This window comes from Miniopterus schreibersii (genome assembly GCF_964146895.1).
Source record: "Miniopterus schreibersii genome assembly, chromosome: 3".
Lineage (NCBI taxonomy): Eukaryota > Metazoa > Chordata > Mammalia > Chiroptera > Miniopteridae > Miniopterus > Miniopterus schreibersii.
Window position 1 is genome coordinate 68,505,369 of NC_138103.1, and position 18,018 is coordinate 68,523,386.

General features: G+C 43.5%; 1 protein-coding gene across 1 annotated transcript in view; it reads right to left on the reverse strand.

The window, feature by feature from the left end:
- ARHGEF28 (Rho guanine nucleotide exchange factor 28) overlaps positions 1-18,018 on the reverse strand; it is a 245,968-nt gene that overhangs the window by 152,095 nt on the left and 75,855 nt on the right. The window contains exons 3-4 of the mRNA XM_081132719.1: positions 10,443-10,590; positions 6,655-6,948 (exon numbers count right to left, since the gene is read on the reverse strand). Coding sequence (XP_080988845.1) covers positions 6,655-6,948; positions 10,443-10,590 — 442 coding nt within the window. The remainder of the gene's footprint in view (positions 1-6,654; positions 6,949-10,442; positions 10,591-18,018) is intronic.

Genomic DNA, 18,018 nt, shown 5'->3' on the forward strand with positions numbered 1-18,018 from the left:
TATTAAATTTTTTCCTACCAGAAAAGCCATCCCTTAAAAATGAAAAGCTAAAAAAGGATGGGAGAGAGAGGAAACGTGTTTAAACTGAGGATTTAAAACCTCACAAACGATGCAGAGGGTGTGTGTGTGTGTGTGTGTGTCTGAGTGTGTGTGTGTGCAGAGTGTGTGTGTGTGTGTGTCTGAATGTGTGTGTGTGTGTCTGAGTGTGTGTGTGTGTCTGAATGTGTGTGTGTGTGTGTGTGTGTGTGTGTGGCTGAGTGCCATGAAGCAATTTTACCCATTTGCCATCGGACCTATTTTAAAGAACACTGTCCACCGCTAGCATTTACCCAGTGGGTCACCTTAGCAACCAAAGGGACAGAACAGCAGCTTAAAGTGTCAGAAAAGCAAGTGTGGAGATACGTGTCCCTTTCGATACCATCCAAAGTGACAGAAGGCTAGAAATACTGAGTGTATATACAACTGCTCGAAAAACGTCAAGATTTCCAAGAAAAACATAAAACCCCAAAATCAGTCAATACCCATAATGCATTAATTTCAAAACTCCTCAGGAAGCGTTTTTTAATACCTGGACATTTGTATTTTGTAATAAATCTGTCCTTTATGGGTTTCCTACCCACTGGTACTTCAGCTGATGCTATTTCAAACTTGCTGTCCAGTGCAAAGTTTGGGGGCCGAAAAACAAAGATGACATTTTACACAGTCTGTGGCCCAAGTCTTATAATGCAACGCGCCATCCCCTGGTTAATGAGACCTGGGACACAAAGTCGGGGCCAACCAACAGAGCCAAGCTCCTGAGCCTCTCTCTGTTTTCTTTCTAAAGCTACAGCCAGCAAATGGTATTCACCAATGGAAACACCAGCCGAGCTCATTTCAAGTGTTAAACAAATCTTCTTCTTACTAGTTACAGATCTCTTTCCTCTATTCACAGAAAGATAAACAGATATCTTCCTCTGTCAAACATCGCTGGCCCACACATTCCCTTCTCCTGTTGCCTAGAAAGAAGGTGATGGGTTTGGGTATGTGGCTTGAAACGAGATGTGGATGTCACAGAATTTGGCAGTTCCCACTGAGTCCTTCGTAATGAACTGTTAATTCTCACTTAATGGCTTTCCCTGCAGATAAGAAGAAATATTATGACTGCTCTTTAAACTCCTTAAGAGAACACTAAACCATCAAGACACATTTTAACAGTGGCTGGAAAACCCCTACTTATAAACTCTCTTCCGGAGGCCTTTTGGCCCTCTGCATTGCTTTCCTTTGTCCCTGATAGTTCTAAAGTGTAGAAAAACAAACATTCTCCTTCAAAGAGAGAACTAATTTATGAAGACACTATTAATGAAACAAAGCATCATGTGAGCGAGCCACCCTTCTTCTTAGTAACAGCATCGCATCACATAACCTACACATTCAACGCAGGTTGACAAGGTTTCTCCTTTCCCTTTGAGTTCACCCTTCATGACACCATGACTTGTTTTCGCACAGATACTCTACTTGGACCTGCCCTTGTAACGTGGATTCTACAGCTAATAAACCATTTCTCCAACTTCGGGATTCAAGTTTAAAACTGTAGTGGTTGCTACAACTCCTTCGATGTTACTTGCATAGTGATCTTTGGGATCAATAATTAAAATAATTAATTCTCTAAGTCACCCTCAGTAGGTCCTACCAGTTCCAACAGTTAATTCTCCTTGGGGACACCTTTCCAACTAATGATACATCTACAGAATGGAAAGTTGGCTGTCTAAATACATCAACTGTATTTAACTTTATGCCCAAGACAGCCCTGCAGAAAAGTAGCAAAAGTTCAATTGGCTTACCCTAAAAACTTCTCCCATTCATAGAGTTAATTATAAAGGGAGGAAGAAGGTTTAACTCTTTAAACTTGTTAAAGCAATCTAACATAAAATTTTCTTTGTTTTACTAAAGATTTAAACATATTTGCCCTGCAGATTTAATTCATGGTATCACCTTTCTTAAATGTTCTCCCCACAAGAAGGAAATGGTAACTATGTGATGGGATGGAGGTGTTAGCCGATGCTATGGTGGTAATCATTTTGCAATATATAAATGTATCAAATCAACACATTGTAGACCTTGAAATTATACAATGTTGTATGTCAATTATATTTCAAAAACTGGGGGAAAACAGGTTTTGTTATGTTTTTATAATTGGAATGATAAAGAGTTCTTTCTCTTCTACAACAAAGAACTTCAGCCTATAAGGAGGCCTTTGAACATATGAACTACTTTTACCTAGAGTACTGCAAAAAAGTCCAAATCAGTTTTTCAAAATAACAGTAATTTACTTTGGCAAAAAAAAATATCTTGAATCTGCGAATCTTTGCTGTATATTGGTTTGTAATTGTAAATATATATATGAAAGTCTCTGTGGTGTTTTTTTTTTAAGCAAGTGAGTTTTTTCCCTTAAATCAGAACACATAGGTCCTGGCCAGGTAGCTCAGTTGGTTAGAGCATCATCCCAATATGCCAAGGTTGCAGGTTCAATCCCTGGTCAGGGCACATACAAGAGTCAACCAATGAATGAATGAATAAGTGGATCAACAAATCAATGTCTCTGTCTCTGTCTCTGTCTCTGTCTCTGTCTCTCTCTCTCTCTCTCTCAAATCAATAAATAGGAAGAAAGAAACAAACAAGACAAGCTCTACCTCTTCCACTGGGAGAGGAGCTACTATGTTCCCAGGGGCAATGCTATCAGTCCTCTGAGACGGCATTTATAGTCCCTTTGGTCTCTTTATTCAAATAGCAGCCTCCCTAGTGGTGATGTAAAGCTTGGTGCACGCCAGCCATGACAAGCATCTTGGAACATAAGTGAAAGAAAGTAATTTGGTTGAGCAGGAAGGGAAGACTTTAACTAAAAAATTATCCAAGCACCAACAGAATAAAACAGAATATTTTATCCCAGTTAACCTAATTTTCAAAAGTATGTCAATCTTTGAGAAAATATTTCTGTCCAAAAAACAAACAAGTAAAAACTCCAAAACAGAAAAAGATAAATTATAATTTTAATGAATAATCATTATATAAGTATTCGAAGTTTCACTGCAAATTTGGGTCCCTGAGACCCTGCAAAAGCTTTTATCATGAAAGCATATTTACAGAAAGAATGGGTTTAATTTTACAAAATAGGAATCCAATTTTATTATGGCACAAAATTAAATAAAACCTGGGATATTTCCTTCCCTAGAACACATAATGAAGTTGCACTGTGAGTAATGATGGGTAAGATGCAGGGCCAAGAAGCAGCTCTGGTTTTCTTTACGAGACATACAGTCTGTTCGGACTCTGGGCTTTCTCCGGGACCTCGGGCCCTTCTGACAACTTCCAGTGATGGGAAAGGGAAAGGAAATACAGAAATGCTTCAATCAGACTTTTTCATGACAAAGTGATTACAGAAATCAATACTCATTCAGTAGCATCCATTTATACCCCCAAAAAGCATAAACAACTAAACACAAAAATGTTTTAATTAGTGTGAATAGTGAAGCTTTAAATAGTTTTTGCATAAGTATTAGAAGAAATAATTACTAGGGGAAAAAACTGTTTCAACTTACGATGCCCCTTCCACTAACTTACTCCAATGGGCCTCATGCCTCAGTTTATTTCTTTGTTGCTGTAAATCATTTACCTTGAAGACAAGCAACATTAATGGAATACGTACACTAGAAAAAGATGTAATGAGCACATAAGAGACTCTAAACTGCTTAGGGTAAAACTCTACTAAATTGAAGAAGAGAGACCAAGGTGGTGACATAGGAGTCTCCTAAGCTCTCCCAACCCCCATCAAAGCACCAAATATACATCTACACATGGAGCAATTCCCTGAGAGAAATCTCAAAACTACCTGAGTGACTCCTATAGGTACAGTAAATGAGATGATACCCACATCGAAATGGGTAGGAAAGGCTGAGACACACTCTCATCATAAACCCCCTCCCCAGCACAGAGCCATACAATCCAGAGAGAACCCCCAAATCCCAGCTTCTCCCTAAGTAGCAAAGAGCTTGGAACACACAACTAGTACCTCAGCTTTTAAGGCTCCCACCTGAGGGACAGGCCCCCAAAACCCTCTAGTTCTGAAAGCTGAAGAGTCTTGTATCCATGAGTCCCACAAGACTATAGTAAACCAAAAAGCAGTTCTTAATGGTCACACAAGCATGCACAATGGCCATCCATCTCCCCAGGGCTCAGTGAGAGGGGAACAGGCATCCATCCCAGTCTTTCCCTGGAACGGATTTGACTGCATACAAGCTATTGCCTGAGGGTTCCATTTCTAATTAGCATGCATCTAGGGGCAGGCTGGACCCAGGAGCCAGTGGGCACTTCCCTCCTTCTCACTCCAGCTCACTCCAACAATAAAGCCAGATCACCAGCATCTCTCTGAAAAGATCTTGTACACATGTCTGATACCACCCAAGGGACAGGTTCCCAAATCACCTGGCTCTGATAGCCAATGGGGCTTGCATTCTCAAGGACTGTAGTGGATAAAGCAGCAGCTAATGGGTGCACATGTGAGCACTCGCTACAGCTGTCCCACCAAAGTTCAGCATGGAAGGAGCGAGCAAATAAAAGCCTATCTCCCAGTCTTCCCTGGAAGAGGTTTGACTGCATACTTTCCCAACTCCTGGCCCCTAATCAGCCCAAATCTAGGTATTGACTGAGATCCTCCCTTTCATGGCCTTGATGGATCTCGGAATAGCCTCAAGTTCTGGGGACCACTAAGAACAAAGACAGCAAACTTGAACCATCACAAAGGTTTAGAGGCAACCAGGAGCTTGGGCTGGGCTGCTTAATGAGGCTCATCTCCCACACAGCACCAATTCTGTAGAGACTGGGAGAAGTGCCTCTTTTATCTAATGCACAGAAACCAACAGAAAGTCAAGGAAAATGAAGAAACAGGAGAACATGTTCCAAATAAAAAGATAAATCTCCAGAAACTGAATTTAAATGAATTGGCGAAGAGTGATTTATCTGATAGGAAGTTCAGAATCATAGTACCAATCACAGAGCTGAAGAATATAATCACTGGAATGAAAATATTAAAAAGTACCAATCACAGAGCTGAAGAATATAATCACTGGAATGAAAAATACAATAAAAGGGTCTGACAGCAAACTAGATTAGTGGAAGAAAGGATCAGTGAACTTGAAGACAGGGTAGTGGAATTCACCCATTCACAGGAGCAAAAAGAAAAAGAAGTGTTAACCCTGTCCCTGAACACTGACGGTGTAGAGAAACTCCATTACAAGTCTAGGCTGCAGTCAATGTTATCTGTACTGTAAACTGTTCTTACAGAAAGTCTAAAAAAGTTCCTAGAAATCTTCAAGGAATTGTTTACAATACCAGGATTTTACCCCTTTGCCTGTAGCTTCACTTGTCCAGACCAATTGCAATTTGCTTTCCACATAGGTACATACAATATATTCTCTATATATGGAAATCCATTCGTACATACACACAAAAGTCAAATTAGACTGAGAACTTGGTATATTCAGACATTGTTCTAGAAGCTTCACCATACATTATCTAATTTAACCAACACAACAAACCAGTGAAGTGGATACTATAGTGCCTCATTTTAGAAATTTTAACTTTGTGGCATTGGAACTACAATAACTTGCCCAGGAGGTCTCACAGCCAGGAAGCAACAGGGCCAGGATCTGAACCTGGCCTCAGAGCACATATTCCTAATGACTGTGATACTAGAGCTATTCTCTCATAAAATACAATGTCTCACCACAAAAAGAACTGCTTCAGTTTCCCTCGCATGAAAATATATGTATCTCTGTAAGTATGGCAGAGGGGTCAGAAAGGACCTCTTGGTGGCATAAGTCAGCCTGTTATAAAGGGTATGGATAAACGGAGGGTCGTGATAGATAGAGGTTGGAAAGCCAGAATACATCTCCAAACAGCAATGAAAATGGCAATAAGATGACGCTTAGCTACTTGGGGGTGACCCAGTATCCTCCAAACATATTTGATCATGTCCCTGTCAGCAAAACTAACCGAACATGCACTTCTAATACAGAACGCGCACATTACATGCTGTTGAGTCGGCTCCGACTCCTGGCGACCGTATGAATGAGTGAGGTCCACAACGTCCTGCCTTCAACAGCCCTGCTCAGAAAATTGCATGCAGGACATTGTGCGCATCACTCATTCATAGTACAAATATAATATGAATGCTCACAGTGACACTGACATTTTTAAAGATGTCAGTGCAATGGTTACATTTTCTTCATGGCCACATTTCTTCTAAACGTTCCACAGAGATGGCTGCATGCTCTTCACTGCCCAATGATTCTGTCTGTTTGGAAACAGGCAGTAATATCCCCTTCTCCCAGCAAGAAAACATGCCCAAGGAAGTGGAGCCGCAGCCCAGAGCAGCTGGTTCAAGAGCCTTCCACAAAGAACAGTCCTTCCCTCCTGAGGCAAAGCGCCTCACCTCCTAGAACAGCATCCACCAGCCCAGAGTCGAGTGGCTCAGGACCTAAGGAAAACCAGCCACATCAGATCAAGGCTTGGGTCAAACATGGGCAGGAAAACCACCCAGGGAAACAGACAATAAATTGGAAGACATATTCTGAACTTGACACAGAGATGAAACATACACATTTTCTGGTGAAGACCCACCTTCAAGTGAAGAACTTCCCAAGACAGTCCACCCAAGCGGCAACTCCAGATGGGTCAGCGCCAGCACGAGCTCCTCGTCCAAGGCAGGCAATGCTCCCACCGTCAGGGCAAACGGGGTCAGCAACGTCTGATGGCTACTGGCAGTGAGGCGATGGGCCTGGGTGACCAGCAGACGGGCCAGCCTGCAGGCCATGTTGTCCATGTAGGTCACCGAACCGGAGTCCATGGTCACCGGGGAGTAACCTTCCGAGCAGAGGCACACAGACACCGTCACCGTCTCCTGAAGCCCGTGGCCTGGACAACAAGACAGTGGACAGTTCACCCAGAGTCTACACGAGATGCTGTCACCTGCCTAAGCAGACCACATGCTCCAGGAGACGGAGGCAGAAAGGACACGCGGCCAGTTATCTTTAAATGCCGCCAAGCCTGTGGGGCCAAATTAAGAAGCTGGCTCCTTCTTCTTCCAGCGACACCTGATCTAAAACGAACCGTTATGAGCTCTGAGCGTTTCTATTCTCCTGGGATGACCAGACACTGTTATTTGGCACCCCCTCACCTTTTACATCTACCCCAACCCCCGAGTTCAAGTTTGTCGTCTTAAAGGCCTTCGCCCTTTTCTGCTCTGTTTCCTCCGGAGTTGCACAGGCTTATGCACTTATTTAGATGACAGTTTTATTGAGTAGCACGACACGGCGACACAGGTTCACCCTAATTCCACAGACTCCACTGAAGGGGAGTCGGGGTGGGTGAAGATTGCCCAACAGGGATACTTATGTATATTGTTCAGTGCCGCCCACTTCTGACAATGGCTTCTCTGTCCTGCGGGTGTTCTCAATGCTCCTTGTGAGCGGGCACCTGACCCTGCTCTCTGTTCTTCCTCCTCACGCCTCCCCTTTCATCTTGCCAAGGTGGGTGAACAACTTCTGTTTTTACACTACCCTTGGCAGAGTTTCCGGGAATCAGTGCCACCAAACCTCTGTAATTATGAAGCCACCACTGGCCCCCGCGCACATGGCTAACGAATGTGAGTCTTTCCTGCTCCCCCTTACCCTCCAAAGCCTTCGCCCCAATGCAACGCACCCAGGCTCCAAGGAACAAGAGCACCCCGGGTTTACCAGGCAGGAGATGCTGCCATTTTCACCCTGACTTTTTAAAATGCTCTCACGCGCGGGCCCAGGACGCAGCCCACACCCCCAGCCCACACATGTCCAACACGTAATAGAGAAATCTGCTCTATGTACTTCTGAACGGCTACCCTGGCAAAGCTGTAACCAGCGAAATTTAAGGGTCAGAGGCAGGGACTGTTAGAATCAGGTAAAGCCCCCACTTCCAAGCAGGCCACACTGTAACAGCAAAGATTTTCTTTAACACACAAGGAGTGGGAAGGAGGTTCACCCCTATATGCAAGTAAAGAAAAAGGCAAAACAGAAGTCTTTATATTAGAAGTGGCACTTTGTTTTTATTCTTTCTCTAAAAAAGGCTTCGCTAAAAAGTAAACCAAGAGAAGGGGAAGCTCAAGGCAGGGAAGACAAATGTCAAAGTAAACGGTCAGAGGCAAGAGAGACCTGCAAGCAAAGCGACTCTGTGTCATTAATGAGGTTTGACTCTTTTTATTAAAAAGATGGGAGTTGTTGAACCAGGGACAGAAGTGCCTGAAATCGCCCACAGAATAGCATATTGACTCAAGCCCAGGTAGTGGAAAGGCCTTTGTACATCCTGCAGGTTTACTGTCAGCCTTCCTTCCTCAAGTGATAGATACACTAAGGAAGCACTTAGAGATGTGTTCCTCTACAATGAGGCCAATCTGACCTATAAGAAGGCGGGTGGGTGGAGGGGGAGAGAGTAACCAAAGAATTTATGTGCATATATACACAACCCAAGGACATGGACAATGGTGGGGAGAGGGACTGGGGAGGGGGAAGGAACGGGGTGGAGCGGGTCATTGGGGAGAAAAAGGGACATCTGTAATATTTTAAACAATAATAAAATTTTTTAAAAAAAAGAAAGAAAATGGGATGGTTCCCTCTATGATACGATTTAAGAGTAACTGAAAGATGCACAGGTAAATAAAACTGATCAATTTCGACAAACAAGAACAACAAAACCTTCCCTTCCTGCAGGTAACAGCATCTTAATTACACCTCTAGGCTAGAGCTTGGTGTCCCAATGCACAGCCCACACCCCAGTGAAAACACAAAACAACTGCATTTGAAAAGGGCTATTAGCTCCTGATAACACATTAACGTGATCCATTAACCTGTCATCCGTCACCATGGTGATTAAAGAAGAAACATGGGAGAATTACAGGTTTTAGAACATGACCATTTTGGTGGTGGGAACAGAAAGTTCCGGAGCCTGAGACCCAGCAAGGAAGCGTCTGGATGGACAGGGTGCCAGGTAAGGAGCCCCAGCCACCAAAAGGAGCAAGCGGGAGAGGGGGCCCCTGGGCCCACAGGACTGACCCCAGGAAATGAGGGAGGAAAAACAGACACCTGTCCACGTCTGTCTGTCTGCCTGAGCCACCCCTGGCCATAGGGCCTGGGACTGCAGGAGGCGATCCTGAGATTCAGGGTCACCACTGGCTGCACCCAAAGCACAACCAGCCTTGGGAGCTGAGTCCACGGCGAGGCTGCTTGGAGAGAGGTGGACCAGCTGGGAGAACCCAGACATGAGACGACCCGTGCGAGCACCCTTCCCAGCACAGTCACCCGCACACCCGCACACCCGCACAGTCACCCGCACTCCCGCACACCCGCACAGTCACCCGCACTCCCGCACACCCGCACAGTCACCCGCACTCCCGCACAGTCACCCGCACTCCCGCACAGTCACCCGCACACCCGCACACCCGCACACCTGCACACCCGCACAGTCACCCGCACACCCGCACACCCGCACACCCGCACAGTCACCCTCACACCCGCACACCCGCACACCCGCACAGTCACCCGCACACCCGCACACCCGCACAGTCACCCGCACACCCGCACACCCGCACACCCGCACACCCGCACAGTCACCCTCACACCCGCACACCCGCACACCCGCACACCCGCACAGTCACCCGCACACCCGCACACCCGCACACCCGCACACCCGCACAGTCACCCGCACACCCGCACACCCGCACACCCGCACACCCGCACAGTCACCCTCACACCCGCACACCCGCACACCCGCACACCCGCACAGTCACCCGCACACCCGCACACCCGCACACCCGCACACCCGCACAGTCACCCTCACACCCGCACAGTCACCCGCACACCCGCACACCCGCACAGTCACCCGCACACCCGCACACCCGCACACCCGCACACCCGCACAGTCACCCTCACACCCGCACACCCGCACACCCGCACACCCGCACAGTCACCCTCACACCCGCACACCCGCACACCCGCACACCCGCACAGTCACCCGCACACCCGCACACCCGCACAGTCACCCGCACACCTGCACAGTCACCCTCACACCCGCACACCCGCACAGTCACCCGCACACCTGCACACCCGCACAGTCACCCGCACACCCGCACAGTCACCCGCACACCTGCACACCCGCACAGTCACCCGCACACCCGCACAGTCACCCGCACACCCGCACAGTCACCCTCACACCCGCACACCCGCACAGTCACCCGCACTCCCGCACAGTCACCCGCACACCTGCACACCCGCACACCCGGGAGAGGGGGCGCTGTCCACCCTCCCCTGCTGGCTCTCCCCCCACCCCCTGCGGGCAGGTGCGCAGGCCGACCCGCGGCCGCGCGGCAGGCGGCGCCTCACCTGGAACGCGGGACTGGAGAACGCTGTCCCCCGTGCGCTCTGCCATCACGATGTGCCTCTGATGGGATCCGTCGTAAATAAAGTAAAACTCGGCATCTTTAGGAAGATACACATTTTTGCCAAACTTCGCAGTGACCGGCGTCTGCCCCTGAAAAACGAACAAGGGGGGGGCATCACACTTCCGCATCCTGGCTCCCAGGCACCACAGTGAAAGGGACCGTCCCAACCAGGGCGTCTGTCGCGTCCGCCTCGTGCGAGAGTGCCCGAAGAGCACAAATCCTTTTCAACCACATTTTGGTGATGGGGAGATGCTTTCTGACACACTGAAGCGTGAGTGTCAGAGCTCGTTTGCTCTGTTTTTAAAGCTGAAGTTTGGTGTGCCGGGGAGAGTTTTTATTTTCATTTGCAGGAGGTGAACGCGTGGCGCTCTGCCTTTTACTCGGTTTGAATTCCTCCCTGATGAACACCACTGCTTGTGTTCACGTTTTCCTCTCTCTGAGACACCACCGCGGTGTAAAGACTCACAGTAAGTATTCTTTAGCTCTGGCCTTCCCCTGTACTACCAACATCACCGTCGGGTGCGAGAACCTTAAATATGCGCACACATCGCCAAATAAACGGCACCCCATCACCCCACGCTTGCTGGGCCTTTTCCAATAGCTATTTGTCTTCTCTGAGGGGTTTCCAAGTTCCCTTTCTCACCCGGCCTGGCCTCACACTTTCTCTCGAGAGCTCCTGGCTGGAACAGGGCCCTGCTCAGTGCCCTGGTCCCAAAGACAGGAGCTGCCCCCTGAGTCACCAAGACACACTCTGAGGAAGGAGGGAAGGTGAAGGAAGCAGGTGCCGCAGGCCAGCTCCCCAATGCACCACCACCCGGGGCTGTGTGGGGGCCACATCAGCAGTGCTTGCAAGGGGCAGCAGCGGGGGATGAGCCTGCCAGGTGGTCTCGGGACCTTGAAGGACTCGGGACACTCCCTCCCCTCACACATAAAAAGGGCAATACAAAGGGGGCCTCCAGGGAGAGGGTACATTCCGCCCAGCCTGTGGGAGTGGCAGGGAAATGGAAACCCGGAGGTGGGAAGGGTCGCCCACTTTGGAGGGCCTCCAGAGCTCGGCCCAGTGTGGAGCATCTGGGCTTTTGTGTGCCGGCCCAACAAAAACAAACCCACCCTTGGAGCAAGCCTCACCCTGCAATGGGGAGGAAAGTGAGCAGAGAAAAGTCTACAGTCTCTTAAACAGCTGTTTGCCTTTGATGGATATTAGCATGAGATTCCCTCGGATCTCGAGTTAGGCCAATCACTATCAAAAACAAAATTGGGGTGGAGCTCCTCTTCCCAGTAACCACATGGTGATTTCTTCTAAAATTTTAAAAATAAAAAGGCTATGTTTCTCTAGTAGTGTGCAATCCATGACACACACGAAACACTATCTTAAATTTTGACTTGGTATAAATACAAACTGTAGAGTTCTAAAATAAGTCACTGGTTTCCAATTTTGAATTGTCCTTTCTCTGTGTGTGAGCTCGCACACACAAGCGCAAACATAATCAATAGAAAGCAACATGCCAAGAAAAATCTACCATACAATAGCTTCAAAAAAAGTTCAGGAAGAGGATCTGAAAGGCAAAAAAAAAAAAACACCACACAACAATAACAAAAGTCTGACATGACTGAGAGAGGAAACTTAGACGAAATTCCATTTCCTAAAAAACGAAGAGCAGCTTTAGCCGTGTTCCTGGTTGCTAAAGGGACTGCTAATTACTCACAGGCAGAATCTGACCTGACCTGCTGGGTTTTTTTCAAATAGAAAACATATTGTGTAAACAGATCAAAGATTTTCACAGATCACAAGGATATCTAGTCTGTCTCTACTCAAAACAACAATCACATCACTATTTTATCTGGTTGGGTGAACAGAACTGCAACTTGCGAAGGAGCTGAGCTGCAGCCCCCCACTGCAAACCAAGGCAGCAGTTTTACATTCAGTTATGCCTCCCTTTCAAGGCCATACCATCTTTACGTTGATAAAAGAAGATAAACAGCAATCAGGTCAGAAATGGCATGTGTCCATTAAAGAGAGATGCCCAGAAGTCCTAGCATCAAGAATAATATTCAGCATAAAAGTTTATTTGCTAATTGTAAAGAGATCAGAAAAGACAGTGTCGTTACAGAAGGAGGGGAGGGGGTTGATAATAAACCACCAACAGAGAGACCCAGTGATTTAGAAGAGAGAGGGGGCCGCAAGGATGGAGGTGGCGAGAGAGAAAGAGGAAGACTGGGAAAGAAAATATGAATATGAAAGACTGTCATTCAGAAAAGTTAGATAAAGCTACACAGGAGATCAGCAGGAGGCATGGCTTCCAAAAAACATGCAGAGGAACAAGGTACAATGCGATCGCCCACAGGTGACAGTTTTTCACTAAGATTGGGGTCTTTCTCATCACTGTGGCCACTGGAAACCGGCCACTTTACTGAAAAGGCCCCTGATCCTATTAATGGCAAAGACAAACTGGAGTGTACAGAATTCCACCGTGCCTCCATCATTCCTCCATCTGGATTCAATTGCATACTCTGTTTTAAGCAATTGAAAACTGTAAACTTTCCTAAGTGAATTTGTTGGCATCAGTACCAGAATCACTCTGTTTCTACACAGAAATAATAGAGACGTGTTATCGCCTCTCTGTCAATTCACTATATCCCAAATAAAAAATCACTCGGCTATTTTACAGAAACTTCTGGAAACAATAAGAGGCATAATAGGCACAATTATCTCCCCATATTAATCTATAAATTTAATGTACTTTAATCAAAACCCAAACTGAATTTTTCAAATGAAACAACAAGCTTATTCTAAAGTCCATCTGTAAAAATAAATACACAGGACTAGAAACAAATGACTCGAGAAAGAGTGCTTCAGCTGGGGGTGGGAGGGATCAGAACTTACCCCTCACAAACCAAAACATTCAATAAAACCAGGGTCATTTAAAGAGTACGATGGTGACACAGCATCGAGAAACAGATGCATGGAAATTATGTAATGAGGGGGGCATTTCAAATCAGGGGGGAAAGAATGTTCCACTCAACAAATAGTTTTTAAACAATAGCTATCCATTAGGGGCAAAAACATTCTTTATACCAAACAGTTAAATTCCCAATTAATGCAATATTGAACGTACTTCATAAGCACATAACATTAGAAGACTGTCTAAAATTTTTCATTATTGCACAGAAGGATAGCAAATAAAGATATCTAAATTTCACTATACTGACGCCACCTTAATGTATCAACAGTTTTTCATTTTTCCTATTTCCTCCCAGACTTTGTTCAATGCACAGCTAATTATAATATAGCTATATTCATGGCATAAATGCACATCACATATGGTTGTGTTTTGCTCTTTTCTGTCAAAAATCCTTGCCCATGTTGTTACAATCTTTGGCACCATTTTTAATTGCATTTCATCGATGCAATGGAATGTTTGATGCTCCAAGATTTAATCACTCCTCTGTTGTTGTACATTAAGGGTATTATAGCTTAACATTACAAAAAAACATATTACAGTAAACATTTTTATGTACATTGTTTTTATGCTTTAAATCACTTTTAAGAATAGAATTCCAGAAATGGTCCAAGACTGTGAAAAATTGTCATAGACTGAAAAACTGCTTTCTAAAAATGTTACAACTCTCATCACTACCTGTATTGGGCAAGGACATTATTTTCATCCCAACTTTGCCAAAACTGTCTTTTTTTCGTATTTGCTGGATTAACAGATAATAAACAGCTCCTGGTTGATTTAATTCATGTTTTCCCTTGCCATTGAAATTTACTGCCCACTTTTATAAAAGTCTATTACATTGTTAGCGGACTGATTAAATTTCAATTTAAAGAATTCTGGCCTCCCCTCTTCTGCCTTAGGCAGATCAAAATTTTCACTTTCCCAAGTGAGCCAACGGAGCTGAGCAGCAGCCTCATTCCCTCTGCCCTCGGAAGAGTGAAGGTATCCCACCTGTGTCCCTTCTCTGCCCAACTAAAAGGCACTCAAATGTCCTGCAAAACCTCCGGAGGCCAGGTAACGTGGAAACAGGAATGGCAAATGTAAACAAGAAAGCTGAACTAAGTATAATCATACTTAGTATATCTCAATATAACCACAAACCAAAAAAACCAAGTAAATGAAACCAACATTTTTTTTTTTTACCATCAAGCAGCCCCCTAGAGAAATTCTACTTGCAAAACCTCATCAGTAATTCTCAGAGCCAAGCCTTCTGCACGAAATGCTACAACATCTATGAATTTCTTTCAAAGAACAGAAAAGATATTAAATGTTTTTGCACCTTAAACTGTGTCAGCCACCTCTCCCACTGCTCTTCCGGTGGCCCTGAAGGTGAACGGGGCCCTGACACGGACGCGCACCTTCTAAGAGCTCCCCCCGTCTCTAACCGGCCCCTCGGGGTCCCTAACTCCCGAAACAGCCCGCCGGCCGGCGCACCCCAATCCCTGGGGACTCTTGGACTGATGCTCTCCCTCTGTTTCTCCCTTTCTTCTCTCTCACCTTCGAGAGACATGTATCTGTATGTAACTTATTTTATTAGGAACATTATTTGTAGGACAAACCCTAACCATCTCGTTTCTAAAATGTCTGGCATGAGCAGGCAATAAGCACACACTGTCATTTCAGACCTGACAACGAGAACAAAGTGCCCATCTTTTGACAGTGGGGGGGGGGGGGGGGGTCCTTAACCTGGGGCCACAGGAAGAGCCCATAAATGAGTTTCCGGTGATCTGGGAACCTCTTTAAGTTGTTAGCAAAATCGTTTTTATCTGTATATGTGTCCAATTTTCCGAGGAAAGGGTTATGTCTTTCATCATATTTTCAAAGGCATCCAAAGACTCAAAGAATATTATGAACTCTAACATTTATAGTAACAAACAACAATGGAAACCTAAGTGCTTTTCAATGACAATGGTCACCTTTTCATATGACAGTAAGACTGCTCTACTGTTTCTAAGGTATGCTAGTATTCTACAGCTTTTATATGGGACAATTTTTAGGATAGAAGCACAATGAGGGTGAATGTTAATTGACATATTAAATATTATAATGAAAGTTTACTAATACATGCCGTGAAGACCATTATCATAATATAAATATAATGTTCTAAGTAATCAAATTTGATTCTTTGTTTTTAATATTTGAAACTTGTCCTTTTTACAGTAAAAAGAAAAAAAGAAGTAGTAATTCTACCTATAGCTTTCCCTGCAGAACACAGTGTGTTAAATATTGTAAAAGTAAAAAAAAAAAAAAAAAAGCCTTATCCCATTTTATAGGCAAGTGAATTCGAATATAGGTACTACTGACTAGCACAGGATCCCAGAGCCAAAGGAACAGTGCAGGGTTTCTTTATTTCTGCCCAACCTCCAAGTTAAGTTATTCTCTTTATATTCCTCAAGTGCAATTCTAAAGAAAGTGCTATGGACACAAAGTATTTTATTTCTAATTAATGTATTTAACCTAAGTTCTTCTTTAAAACAAAGTGTGAAAATGCAAAAATTATTTTTATATGTGTACACATATATCGTATGTAGATGTATGCATATCTATATACATACACACATATATTATATTTTATGTATAGAGTATTTCACAATTTGCAAGGTGCCTTCTTGTGTATTTTCTCATCTTGTCCCCACAATAATACCTGGGAAGTATAACCATAGTTATTTTATCAATGAGAACACTGACAAGAGCAGGTCCAGTGAGTGGCAGAGCCACAAATCAAACCGAGGTCTTCCTGTCCCAGACCCAGCACACTTTCCCCCCAACGTGTTACTGTACAAACAGCAAATGCACAAGTATTTATTAACTTATCTATGCCTTTATGTTTAACTCAACACTTATTTTAGGGTACTTAATACAAGAATTCTCACCCTAAAATCCATGAGTAGAGAGCGGAGTTCAGAAAAATGTTCCTTAATTCCCCTGAAGACATATGCACGGATTTAAGCATTCATTTGGGGAGGGTGTGTGTCTCTTAATCAGACATTCTTAGGAGAGTACAAGAGCATATAACTCAAAAGGTTAAGATCCCCTGATTTAAAGCATGTGTACAGCAAGATCATTCAAATTTATTATCCCAAACCAAAACTAAGAAAAAAAAATACAGGTGAATACAAATTGTTTAGATCCAGGAAGAAATACCAAAATGTCATTTTTTTAAGGAAGGTAAATTAAAATGACCTAAAAGACTTAAGACATCTCTTTAGAAGTAGCCCTTGGGTAGGAATGGCTTCCATTTCCTGACAGGATGAAATAGAGCAGAGCAGGCCAACATTCTCGCTGATAACAGCTAGAAAACAAAGACAGAAAAATTAAAAAGTCACTCTTAAAGAGACTATGGAAATGAAGGTAAATATAATAAAACTCCAGAACATGGAGAACCACTCAGAAGTTATAGAATCCAGAAGATAATAGTATCTTTAAAGCAATGAAAGAAAATAACTGATGATCTAAAATTCCATTACTAACAAAAATATTCTTAAAAGTGAAGCTGAAATTAAAATATGTAAGACAAATACTGAGGGAATTCATTGCCAGCAGGGCAGCACTAAAATACTAAAGGAATTTATTTGGGCCCAAGTAAAATGATCTCCTACAGAAACATGGAAATGGAAGAGGTAATGAGGAACAGTAAAATAGGTAAATATGTGAGTATAATAATATCTAATGTATAAATAATTATGTCATGGAGTTTCAAATATTTGTAGAACTACAATGTCTGACAATAATAATATAAAAGTAGATGGAATTAAAGTATCTAGCAGTTTTGGAAAAGTGTTAACAGTAAAAACTTATTATATTTATAATATGTTAAATACACATGTTTTAAGCTGAGAATAACCACCAACAGAATAGTAAAAAGAAGGTATAACTATAAGTTATAGAGGAAAAAATTAAATAAAAATATTTAATCAAAAACACAAGACAAGAGAAATAAAGAACATAAAATGTGTGTGAAATAGAGAATTATATAAGTCCAACTATATCAGTAATTATACTAAAGGTCAATGAACTAACTGATCCAAATACAATACCAAGACAGTCATTATGAATTTTTTAAAACTCGAAAACAGTAACAATACCTATATACTGCTTACAAAAGAGACACTTACAAAATAACATAGAAAGCTTACAAGTAAAAAAGATATACTAAGCTACACTAACCAAAGCAAAGCTAGTATGGCCAAAATAATATCAGACAAAGTAGTTTTTAAAGGAAAACATCTTACAAGAGACAGAGGAATTTTTCATCGTAAGAAGTGTCAATTGAACAGGGTGATATCATAGCATTAAATCTGTATGTACCTAAAAACATAGCTTCAAAATATAAAGGGAATATTAACAAATCTAAAGGAGGAAACAGACAAATCCATAATCACAATGGGAGACTTCAGCTTGCCTCTCACAATAGCTGATAGAACAAACAGATCAAAACTGAGAAGAATACACAATTAACAAAATTACTAATAAAAAGGAATAACTGCCATAAATTAAGTGCATGTAGTAATATTATTT